Source organism: Chiloscyllium plagiosum, unplaced genomic scaffold, assembly GCF_037043375.1.
Source record: "Chiloscyllium plagiosum isolate Xiang-an unplaced genomic scaffold, Cpla_swu_hap1 HiC_scaffold_2, whole genome shotgun sequence".
In the NCBI taxonomy this organism is placed as follows: domain Eukaryota; kingdom Metazoa; phylum Chordata; class Chondrichthyes; order Orectolobiformes; family Hemiscylliidae; genus Chiloscyllium; species Chiloscyllium plagiosum.
The window spans coordinates 114,744,962-114,757,533 of record NW_028270140.1 but is presented as its reverse complement, the minus strand read 5'-3'; the positions used below and the strand labels follow the sequence as shown (position 1 = coordinate 114,757,533).

The window sequence follows — 12,572 nt, the reverse complement described above, 5'->3', positions numbered from 1 at the left end:
TCCTGTTTATTTTTTCCTTTTTATTCTTTTTTTTTCTTTTTTTGTGTTTTTTTTTATTACCCCCACACTCCCGCCTAACTGCGGTAGTGCTTATTTTGTCCTCAGCACCCATGTTGTGTGTGTGCAATCTCCTGTTTATTTTCTTTTTTACCCCCACAGAACCACCTAATTGCATTGGTGCTTATTAATCTCCTGTTTATTTATTTTTATTTTTTTTCTTTCTTCCCCCAGCACCCAGGGTGTGTGTGCGCAGGTGTGAGACACAGTGAAAGACACGAAGTGAATCTCCTGTTTATATCTGTCAGCTAGGGCTTCCTGATTGGCCCAGACTAACAATTCCAATCAAGAATTTCATAGTCACAAAGGTCTACCTGTTTCCATCACTAAAGATAAGTTATTGATTAATGAGGGGATCAAGGGCTATGAGACAAGTCTGGAGAATGGGGTTGAGAAACATATCAGCCATGATCGAAGAGCGGAACAGACCTGATGAGCCAAATGGCCTCATTCTGCTTCTATATCTAATAGTTGTATGGTCTAAACACAGTGAATGTCCAATAAGACTTCAGGATCTAGGTCATTAAAATGCCAGAAACAGATGTACAAAACAATCAAGAAAGCTAATGAAATAGTTTTATGTCTAGGGGACTAGTATTTAAGGATAGAGAAGTCAAGTTGCAGTTATACAAAACCTTGTGTAATACAGTGAGCAAATCTGAGTAGGAAGGATATATTGGCCATGGACAATAGACCATACGTGCAGGAGTAGGCCATTCTGCCCTTCGAGCCTGCACCACATTTCAATATGATCATGGCTGATCATCCTTAATCAGTATCCTGTGGAGTCTTATCTCCACAACCCTTGATTCCACTATTCTTGAGAGCTCTATCCAACTCTTTCTTAAATGAATCCAGAGACTGGGCCTCCACTGCCCTCTGGGACAGAGCATTCCACAAAGAGGCCATGGAGAGAGTATGAGAATGGTCTACAAGAATGTACCTTAACTTTAGAGGTTAAAGTATGGGGAGAGGTCTGCTTTCACTAGAATTTAGTAGGTTAAGCGGTGATCTGATGAAATTCATCAAGATATTAACAGCAAAAGTAACAGCATCAAGGTAAATTATTTCTGCGAGTTGGGGTTGCTAGAACTGGGGGTATAGTATGAGAATTCAGGAGAGATGTTAGGAAGCACTTCTACACACAGTGGGTGAACGCTTGGAACTCTCTTCCACAAATGGCAGTGGATGCCGGATCAGTTGTTAATTTGAAATCTGAGGTAGATAAAATGTTAAGCAAAGATATTTGGAGGTAAAGGCTAAAGGCAGGTAAATGGTGTTAGGTCACAAATCAATCATAAACTCACTGAGTGGTGAAACAGACTCAAAGGGCTGAATGGTCTATAGCTGTTCCTCTGGTGATCTGAATGTGTTGATTATGGTCACTTCTGGTCACTTTGCAATGCTACCTCTGTAAAAGCTACCAAGAGTGCTTTTCCAATGGGATAGCTTCATTTGAGCCATGCTATGACCAATAACCTTGTGAATTATATAACTAGGGTTGTAGAGAGTGCAGTGGAGTTGGAAGTTCAACTGAAGGGAGGTTTAAAATATCAAAATAAACACGAGAGAGCAGAGACACAGGGAGGGGTGGTGAAGATGCAAATGATAATCAAAGTGGTACAGGACTGAGCAGAAAATATAATCAGAGTGCAGCAGAAATTAAAATTAGAGAGAGTCAAGTTATATCCATCCATTTTTATTTGTGCTGTCAATTCATCTATCTCGTTCCACATGTTGTGTGCATTCAGATAAAGAACATTAAGTTTTTACTTAATCTTTGACTCTCTCTAATTTTAATTTCTGCTGCACTCTGATTATATTTTCTGCTCAGTCCTGTACCACTTTGATTATCATTTGCATCTTCACCACCCCTCCCTGTGTCTCTGCTCTCTCGTGTTTATTTTGATATTTTAAACCTCCCTTCAGTTGAACTTCCAACTCCACTGCACTCTCTACAACCCTAGTTATACAATTCACGAGGTTATTGGTCACAGCATGGCTCAAATGAAGCTATCCCATTGGAAAAGCACTCTTTCCCAGGACGGGTACATCATGGATTGGATGAAAGTGAGTACTGCAGATGCTGGAGTTTAGAGTGAAAAGTGTGGTGCTAGAAAAGCACAGCAGGTCAGGCAGCATCCCAGGGCAGGAGAATCCACATTTTGGGCAAAGCCCTTCATTAGAAATGAGGCTGGGAGCCTCAGGGGTAGAGAGATAAATGAGAGGGGGTTGGGGATGGGGGGGAAGGTAGCTGAGAGTGCAATAGGTGGATGGAGGTGGGGGTAAAGTTGATAGATCAGAGGGGAGGGTGGTGCAGATAGGTGGGAAGGAAAATGGACAGATGGGACAGGTCATGAGGACGGTGCTGGGCTGGAAGGTTGGAACTGGGGTAAGGTGGGGGCAGGGAAAATGAGGAAACTGGTGAAGTCCACATTGATGCCATGGGGTTGGAGGATTCCGAGGCGGAAGATGAGGCATTCTTCCTCAGGTATCGGGTGGTAAGGGAGTGCTGATGGAGGAGGCCCAGAATCTGCATGTCCTCAGCAGAGTGGGAGGGGAAGTTGAAGTGTTCAGTCAGGGGGCAGTGGGGTTGGTTGGTGTGGGTGTCCAGGAGATGTTCTCGGAAGCGCTCTGCGAGGAGGTGTCCTCACTCCCCAATGTAAAGGAGACTGCATCGGGAGCAACAGGTACAGTAAATGACATGTATGGAAGGGCAGGTGAAACCTTGATGGATGTGGAAGATTCTTTTGGGGCCTTGGACAGAGGTGAGGTGGGAGATGTGGGCGCAGATTTTGCAATTCCTGCGGTGGCAGGGGAAGGTGCTGGAGTGGAGGGTGGGTTGTTGGGGGGCGTGGAACCTATTTCTCATGCAGCAATCTTACAGTCCAGCATTTGATTTTCTATTCTCATTTCCCATGCACCAGTTTGCATTCCCTGAATGCTTACACAGCAGTATCAAAGACCAAAGGTGAACTACTGTGTCATCAGCTTGAAAGTGTCAAAAAAAGCTTCAATCTCTGTCTCATAGAATCATTCATTACAGAAGAGGCCCTTCAGTCCATCTAGTCTACATTGACAACAAACTAGTATAAATCTACACTAGTCCACTTTCTAGCACTTGCAGATCTGATTCCTTTTGATCATGATTTCATTTCAGCGTTTAGAAGACAAAGTCCTCTTGTCTGGTTCATAGTTAGCTGACATCCAGAACTTTGAATGAGTGAATCCGACAACACAGGGTAGTTCTTTGACTGTGACCTTTATAGCATGCCAACATGAAAACAGAAGTGTTCAATCCCACTAGTAGACTCCAGTCGAGTTGAAATTGGCTTTTCAATCACTTTCAAAAGGAAATCACAAAATGTGTCTGCGGTTTGGGTCATAAACTGCAAGGGGTGGTTTATTGTTGAGGATGTCATCAGTCCCCCATTGCCTTTGTAGTACAGGAGTTGAAGGCCAGTCTGTTTGAAGTTTCTTTGATACCATTAGGTATTACATCCCATTGGTCCCACACAGCATTTTCCTGAATTTACACATGTAGCTATTTTGCTTCTGTAGCAGTCCTCTTGTTTAAAAAAAACATTTTGGTTTTAAGGGCCAAAAATGTGAGGACTAATATAGGGTTCAAACCGAAAGCATAATTCTAATTTATTTATAATTCAATTAGGGCAAATGATCAAAATAATACAAAAAGATACAAAAAAAAACTAGAATAATTCAATTGAATTGATAGTTAGAATTTTTTTTTGTGATTCTAGTAAGTGATAGATATGTGCATGTAACAGTCAGGTTTGAATTTTGTTAGTTCTGCCCAAAGCAGGATATAATGTGAATGTCAGTTCATTCCTGGAGCTCAGAGGTCTAATTAAAACTAAGTTATTTGGAGAATTTCTCATTACTTCACAGTCCAGAGTGGCCTAAGGTTAGTACTCCAATTATTCATGATGAAAGGTAAATAGGCAGGATTTGTTGCAGGGAATGCTCATGATTGAATGCATTTAGAGAGTGATAGCGAAGATCAGCACAGAAACAGATCATTTGGTCCAACTTGTCTATACATACTAGATATCCTAAGTTAATCTAGTCCCATTTGTCAGCACTTGGCCGATATCCCCCAAACCCTTCTATTCATATACCCATCCAAATGCCTTTTAAATGTTGTAACTGTACCAACCTCCACCACCTCCTGGCAGCTCATTCCATACACACACTATCCTCTGTGTGAAAATGTTGCCGCTTACGTTCCTTACAAATCTTTTCCCCTCTCACCCTAAACCTAAGATCTTTAGATTAGATTAGATTTCCTACAGTGCGGAAACAGGCCCTTAGGCCCAACCAGTCCACACCGACCCTCCGAAGAGTAACCCACCCAGACCCATTTCGCTCTGACTAATGCACCAAACACTGTGGACAATTTAGCATGGCAAATTCACCTGGCCTGCACATCTTTGGATTGTGGGAGGAAACCGGAGCACCCGGAGGAAACCCACGCAGACACAGGGAGAATGTGCAAACTCCACACAGACAGTCACCTGAGGCTAGAATCGAACCTGGGACCCTGGTGCTGTGAGACAGCAGTGCTAACCACTGAGCCACTGTGCTACCCCTACCTTGGGGAAAAGACCTTGTCTATTTATCCTATCTATGCCTCTCATGATCTTCTAGACCTCTATAAAGTCACCCTTCAGCCTCTGACCCTCCAAGGAAAATCACCTCAGCCTATTCAGCATCTCCCATAGCACAAACCCTCCAAACCTGCCATCATCCTTGTAAATCTTTTCTGAACCCTTTGATGTTTAACAACAATTTTCCTATAGCAGGGAGACCAGAATTGAATGCAGTATTCCAAGTGGTCTAATCGATGGCCTGTACAGCTACAACATGACCTTCCAACACCTAAACTCAATGCACTGACCAATAAAGGCAAGTGGACTAAATGCCTTCTTCACCAGACCTTCATTTTAGAGTTAAGATCAGCAAATGCAACTTCTATGGCAACTTCAATCATAACAAAATCTGATTAAACAGAACAAAGATCTCTTCCAATTTGTCATAGATTTTCATATCTATGTTTCCTCTGTACCTTTATGATGATCAACTTTCTGCATTCATAATCTGTAGATTATGTAGTGGGCGGCACGGTGGCACAGTGGTTAGCACTGTTGCCTCACAGCGCCAGAGACCCGGGTTCAATTCCCGACTCAGGCGACTGACTGTGTGGAGTTTGCACGTTCTCCCCGTGTCTGCGTGGGTTTCCTCCGGGTGCTCCGGTTTCCTCCCACAGTCCAAAGATGTGCAGGGTCAGGTGAATTGGCCATGCTAAATTGCCCGTAGTGTTAGGTAAGGGGTAAATGTAGGGGTATGGGTGGGTTTCGCTTCGGCGGGTCGGTGTGGACTTGTTGGGCCGAAGGGCCTGTTTCCACATTGTAATGTAATCTAATCTAATAAAGAAAGTCTATTTGCCATGTTCCTGCAAACATAATCATTGACCATGTCAAAATGGCGGGAGTGGAGTAACAGCGTTCAAGTTCCTAAGCCTGGTGCTCATTCTCTTTTGTCTGTTTTTCTTTTGCTTCATTTTACGTTTGCTTTCTTTTACTTTAAAGGCTCTTACCTTTTGCAGCAGTAAGAGCAGACCCTGTGTGGAATAATGGACTGAAGCAGCAGCGGATCTCCCCAGGCCTGATGTTTCCCGGTGAACAAAGAGCAGATCTCAGGCTTAATCCCCTGCCCAGACTCACAGGCTGAACCGAGGCTCCAGGTCCATGGTTAGGCTAGAGGGGCCTGATGGCAGAGGCGGTGATGGCAGCGTGGGAGCAGGCAGCATTGGTGGCAGCTGCATTGGCAAGTTTGACACTGTGGTGGCAGCAGGCAGGGACTTGAGGCATTGGGGTGGAGGCCTAAGTTTGAATGGTCCAAAGACCACTTAACGTTGTTGAGATAAAACTATAAGATTAGCATGAGGCAGTGTAGGCTCAGCATTCATGGCAGAGGTGGCAGGGGTGATCTGAACTCTCCTTCTCTTTTTGGCTCTAACTCGTTTATTTCTTAGTTTTGTTTTTTTAAATTCTGGTTTTTGTATTGTAAGATGGCACCAGAGAGTGGCAACTGTGTACACTTTTCATTGTACTCTTGGACTTAAGTACACATTCTAAATATTTTAACTTCATGAAAATAACTCTATGACCCTCGATCAACATCCTAGTGTTGCCATTGATCAGAAGCTGAATGGACTAGCCATACAAACACTCTGGCTGAAAGAACAGATCAGGGGCACAGAATCCTATAGTGAGTAACTATCTCATGGCTCCCTTAAATCTATCCATCAACTACAAGGCACAGTCACAATTATAGTGCAATACTCCCACATGCCTGGATGGGTGCAGATCCAGTGATACTTCAGAAGTTTGGCACCATCCAGGACAAAGCAGCCCTCTTGATTGAAACCACATTCACAGACCTGATAACAGCAGTGTGTACCATCTATAAGATGCACTATAGTAATGCATAAAGACTCCTTTCAAACCCAGTTCCAGTGCCATCGAGAAGAACTATGAGAAACAGATGCATGGGTACCCAACCATCTCCAGGTATCCATCCAGCCACTGACCACGTTACTGAGGAAATCTATCACCATTCCTGCAGTGTCGTTGGATCAACATCCTGGAATTCCTTCCCTAATATCATTGAAGATGTAACAACATGAAACGGACTGTAGCAGTGCAATGGGGCATTTTCCCAATATCTTCTCTAAGATAAGCAGGCATGGATTCTATTTGCTGGCCCAGCCAGTGAGGCTCACAATGCTTGAAGAATAAAGAAAAAAATTCTGAGGAATTCTGAATGCAATTTTTGATGCCACCGGACCGCAAGAATCTATTTAACTTTGGATTTTTGGATCATTTAATGAGAAGTTATTATTGCTCCTTTAACTGTATAAAGCTAAATATATCTCTCAATTATCACCAAAATAAACTTTATACAACCGTGTTGATAACGTGTCAGACAACATGCCTGACAGAGGTTTATATCTGTGATTGCAAGTCAATTGACAAGTAAAGCAATGGAAGACCTGGTTTTCAATTGATGTGAAGGTCCAGATTGGAAACACCCACAACTGATATTGTGCCATTTTACCACCATTACCTGTGTCCATTTTCAACTAGACCTGTTTGTGTCAGATCAACTGTCTTCTGACAGGCAGAAAGTATGTGATTCACTGGAAATGCATTAAAAGAGGGACTAATTAAGGATCGAATCCCATTCTGACTGGGATTTCCCACTGGAAAAGTGGCAAGTTCACATTGGCATGGACGTTCAGCAGAACAACTCAGATGGAAAGCAGGAGGAAACCAAGACTGTGCATACAGAGGGCTCCTTTTGCATCCTTAATAACTGTGTCCAGCTGAGACAGAAGTTAATGACGATAAGTGCCTTCAGGCACATGCCCAGGCATTTGTGACCATTTTAAAAAACTCAGAAAACTTAAAAGGCCTTCTCCCTCAATGTTTCCACTTTCAGATTGGTAACACTCAACTCAGACAGCAGGGTTCAAAGAGTATAGTGCTGGAAAAACACAGCCGGTCAGGCAGCATCCGAGGAGCAGGAGAATAGACATTTTGAGCTTAAGCTCTTCATCAGGATTGTCAGGGGGTGGGTGCTAAAGGGGGCTGAGAGATAAATGGGAGAGGATGAGGCTGGGGAAAGGTAGCTGGGAATGCGATAGGTGGATGAAGGTGGGGGGGTGATGGTGATAGGTCAGAGTGCAGGGTGAAGCGGATAGGTGGGAAGGAAGATGGACATGTAGGACAGTTCAAGAAGGCCGTGACAAGTTGGATTTGGGATTAGGTGGAGGGAGGTAAGATGAGGAAATTGGTGAAATCGAAATTGATCCCACATGGTTGGAGGGTCGCAAGGCGAAAGATGAGGTGTTCTTCCAGTCATCGGGTTGTTAGGATTTGGCGGTGGAGAAGGCCGAGGACTTGCACGTCCTTGGTGGAGTGAGAAAAGGAGTTGATGTGTTCTGCCACAAGGCGGTGGGGTTGTTTAGTGCTTGTCCCAGAGATGTTCTCTGAAACGTTCTGCAAGTTGGTGTCCTGTCTCCCTAATTTGGAAGAGACCATATCGAGAGCAACAGATACAGTAGATGAGGTATTTGGAGGTGCAAGAAAATCTCGGTGAGATATGGAAGGATCCTTTGGGGCTGTGGATGGAGGCGAGGGGGGGGAAATGTGAGCACAGGTTTTACACCTCTTGCAGTGGCAGGGGGATGTGCGGTGAGTAGAGGGTGGGTTGGTGGTGGGGGGAGTGATGAACCTAACAAGGTACTCGTGGAGAGAATGGTCTCTACAGGATGCTGATAGGGATGGGGAGGGAAATATACCCCTAATGGTAGGGCATGATTGTAGGTGGCGGAAATGGCAGAAGATAATGCAATGTATCCGGAGATTAGTTGGTTGGAAGGTGAGGACCAGGGGGCTTCTAGTCCTATTGCAGTTGGAGGGGTGGGATTCAAGGGTGGAGTCATGGGAAGAGGAGGAGATGTACTGGAGGGCATTGTTGACTACATGGGAGGGGAAAAGTTTGGTCCTTGAAGCAGGAGGCCATTTGGGATGTTCTGGAGTGGAACTGGTCCTCGTGGGAGCAGAGGCGGAGGAATTGGGCATTAGGGATCGCATTTTTACTGGAGGGTGGTGAGGACGTCCAGTCCAGGTAGCTGTGGGAGTCAGCGGGCTTGAAGTAGATGTCCGTGTTGAGTTGGTTGGTGGAAATGGAGATGGAGAGGTCTAGGAAGGGAAGGGACAAGTCTGAGATGGTTCAGGTGAACTTGAGGTCAGAGTGGAAGGTTTTCGTGAAGTTCAACCTCCTCGTGAGAGCACAAGGTGGCGCCAATCCAGTCATCGATGTAATAGAGGAAAACGTGGGGAATGATGGAGGTGTAACTGCGGAAGATGGACAGTTCCACGTACCTAAGAGGCAGGTATAGCTGGGCCCATGCGGGTCCCCATGGCTGCCCCTTTGGTCTAATGGAAGTGGGAGGATTCGAAGGAAAAATTGTTGAGAGTTGAGAGTGTGTCAGTGGAAGGGTACAGATTGGGTCAGCTTGGAGGCCTTTGTCATGGCGATGTTCATTGGTGAAGATGAGGCACTGGGCCAAGGAACCAAAAGTCATGGAGAAGGTGGAAGTCGTGGGTGATGTCCCGAATTTATGTGGGGAAATCCTGGACCAAGGGGGACAGGATGGTGTCAAGGTATGAGGAGATAAGTTCATTGGGGCAGGAGCAGGTAGAGATAATGGGTCGAATGGGGCAGTCAGGTTTGTTAATTTGGAGTAGGATATAGAGCTAGGTGATGTGGGGTTTCCCAGACTATGACATTGGAGACTGTGGATGTGAAATCCCCTGAGGTGATGCGGTTGTGGATGGTCTGGGAGATGATAGTTTGGTGATGGGAAGTGAGGTTGTGGTCAAGGAGGCAGTAGGGGGAGGTGTCTGTGACTTGGAACCTGGCTTCAGCAGTGTACAGGTCAGTGTGCCAAACTACCACTGTGCCAACCCCCCCCCCACCCTCTTTTCCACTGGTTTGATGATGAGGTTGAGGTTGGAGAGGAAGGAGTGGAGGGGGGACAGATCGAGCTGGTCGATGTCACAGTGGCAGTTGGAGATGAAGAGATCGAGGGTGGTAAGAGACGCTCATGGGGTGTCCAAGTGGATGGAGTAGGTTGGAGGTGACAAAGGAGGGTGTGGAGGAGCCCTGATGGAAAAAGTAAGCACGGAGGTGGAGGTGGTGGAAGAAAAATTTGATATCGCGACGTGTGTTGAATTCATTGAAGTGGAGGTGTAGTAGGATGCAGGTGAGGCCTTTACTGAGGACTGATCATTCATCCTCAATGAGGGGGAGGTCTGGGGGAATGGTAGAATCATGACAGGGCTGGGGGCTAGGACCTGGTGTGGGGCTGGAGTTGCAAAGACAACTCGTCTCGTCATTTTCACCCCCAGTAGTTGCTGTTGCCTCAGCCACTTCTGTCCCCACCGACGTCACTCACTAGAACACCACCAATGAACATACTATGACCACACTCACTCTAGAGACGGTCTCCGCCCCCACTCCCAACTCCAACCACACACCAGGTCCACTGGAGGAAGAAGACCTCATCTTCCGTCTTGGGACTCTCCAACCACATGGAATCCATGTCAATTTCACCAGTTTCCTCATCTCCCCTCCCCCCGCTTTATCCCAGATCCAACCCTCCAACTCGGTACCGTCCTCTTGAATTGTCCTACCTGTCCATCTTCCTTCCCAACTATTTGCTCCACTCTCTGCTCTGACTGATCACCATCATGCCACCACACCTCCGCCTTCACCTACCTATTACATTCCTAGTCACCTTCCCCTAGCCTCATCCCCTCTCATTTATCTCACAGCCCCCTTGGGGCTCCCCATATTCCTGATGAAGAGCTTATGTTCAAAACGCGACTCTCCTGCTCCTCGGATGCTGCCTGACCGTCTGTGTTTCTCCAGCACCACAGATTTTGACTCTGATCTCCAAAGTCTGCAGTCCTCACTTTCTCTCAGACAGTAGGATTGCCAATCGGAAGCCTGGATGATCTCTTACTGTCCCTCTAGTGACAGGTGCCCACCCAAAATCCCTTCCTGGCATTTAAAAATACAGGGGTGCATGTATGGAATATGCCATGTAGGGTACAGACCCAGAACAATCACCATGTAAGTTTACCATGTGGTTCCCAACTGAGGTACAAAAACACAGCCCTGGGTTTAGCATAAAGTCAAATCGTTTCTGCATGAGCAGATCCAATTGAAAATATGTGCACAAACCAAAAACAATTTTAAAAAGGCACCAACGTCATCTAAGCAGATATATTTTGAAAAAAAGTTTGCATTCATAAACTTACTGAATTCACTGACTTGACAATCCTCTTTCCAGGTCTCACTGGGTCATCATATTCAAGCACCACTGCACAGCTTCCACAGGAGCTTTCAAAACACATGGTCTTTGTTCCATGAAGGAGAAGCATGAATTGCAGGTATGGAGCCAGCGGAGTCCGGGGATCGATATTTGTCACTGTTTGGAAACGTTAGGAAATATAGAACATGAGACAGGATGTGGAAGTAGAAAACCTGTTAAATCTTAACAAAGATACAGTGGAGAGTGCTGAGCTATATGTAACCAATTATCTTTCAGGTGCAATTGTAATGACCAACCAAGAACTTCACAGATTCCAAAACACAGAAGCAGCTTATTGGATGCAACATATTTATCCCTGTGTTTATTTTCCACATGAGACATCTTTTACATCGGGCCAGCCTTTATTTCAATTCCCTGATTGGCATTGAGTAGACAGTAGCGAACTCCCTTCCTGAATTTCCATCGAGTGACAGGGTACCTATGAAGAATCACCATTACAGTTTTGAGGAAGGATGATATGTGACTTGTACGGGAACTTGTAGATGGTCTTGCAGCCAAGTCTCTGTGACCTAGTTTTGCTCAGTGGTCAGGGATTGGAAGTTTTCAAAGGAGACTTATCAAATTCCTACAGTGCACCTCACCTATGCTGCACACCACTGCCATTGATAATGTTTTATAGAATAGAATAACCTTTATTGTCATGTGTACTCCATTGTAGAAGTACAGTGAAAAGCTTTAACAATGTCTGCTTCTTATGGTGCCATCTTAGGGACAAGTATCCAGGTACAAATCTTGGATACATAGAGGAATGAAAAGTAGTTGCATTACTTTACAGAGTTTAAAAAAAATCTTAGAAACAAGACATTGTTAAAGGGCTGACATTACAGTCAGGGAAAAAAAAATTCAAAAATATTACAGTGTAGCAGGTCAGCACAGGCCTCTACACATGGTCTGACCGCACACGCTGGACCTCAGACCCCACCGCAGCTCCGATCTAAGCCTCCACACTACTCTGTACCGGCACGCAGCTGCTCCAAGATAGGATCCAGGACTGTCTCCTGGACACCAAGCTCAGCCTGGAACTCACTCCCCTCACACTGCCCCGGGACTTTCTCCCCTCACACTGCTCCGGGACTCACTCCCCTCACACTGCTCTGGGACACACTCCTCTCACACTGCTCCGGGACTCACTCCCCTCACACTGCTCTGGGACTCACACCCCTCACACTGCTCCGGGACTCACACCCCTCACACTGCTCCGGGACTTTCTCCCCTCACACTGCTCCGGGACTCACTCCCCTCACACTGCTCCGGGACACACTCCCCTCACACTGCCCTGGGACTTTCTCCCCTCACACTGCTCCGGGACTCACTGCCCTCACACTGCTCTGGGACACACTCCCCTCACACTGCTCCGGGACTCACACCCCTCACACTGCTCCGGGACACACTCCCCTCACACTGCTCTGGGACACACTCCTCTCACACTGCTCCGGGACTCACTCCCCTCACACTGCTCCAGGACTCACTCCCCTCACACTGCTCTGGGACTCACTCCCCTCACACTGCTCTGGGACTCACTCAC

The 12,572-nt window shown here is 46.0% G+C and overlaps 1 protein-coding gene across 2 annotated transcripts in view; it reads right to left on the bottom strand.

Moving 5' to 3' along the window:
• The window catches only part of LOC122559080 (xanthine dehydrogenase-like), a 191,825-nt gene that overhangs the window by 155,012 nt on the left and 24,241 nt on the right, over positions 1 to 12,572 (bottom strand). For both annotated transcript variants that reach the window (XM_087999784.1, XM_087999786.1), the window contains exon 4: positions 10,974 to 11,143. In XM_087999784.1, coding sequence (XP_087855910.1) covers positions 10,974 to 11,143 — 170 coding nt within the window. The remainder of the gene's footprint in view (positions 1 to 10,973; positions 11,144 to 12,572) is intronic.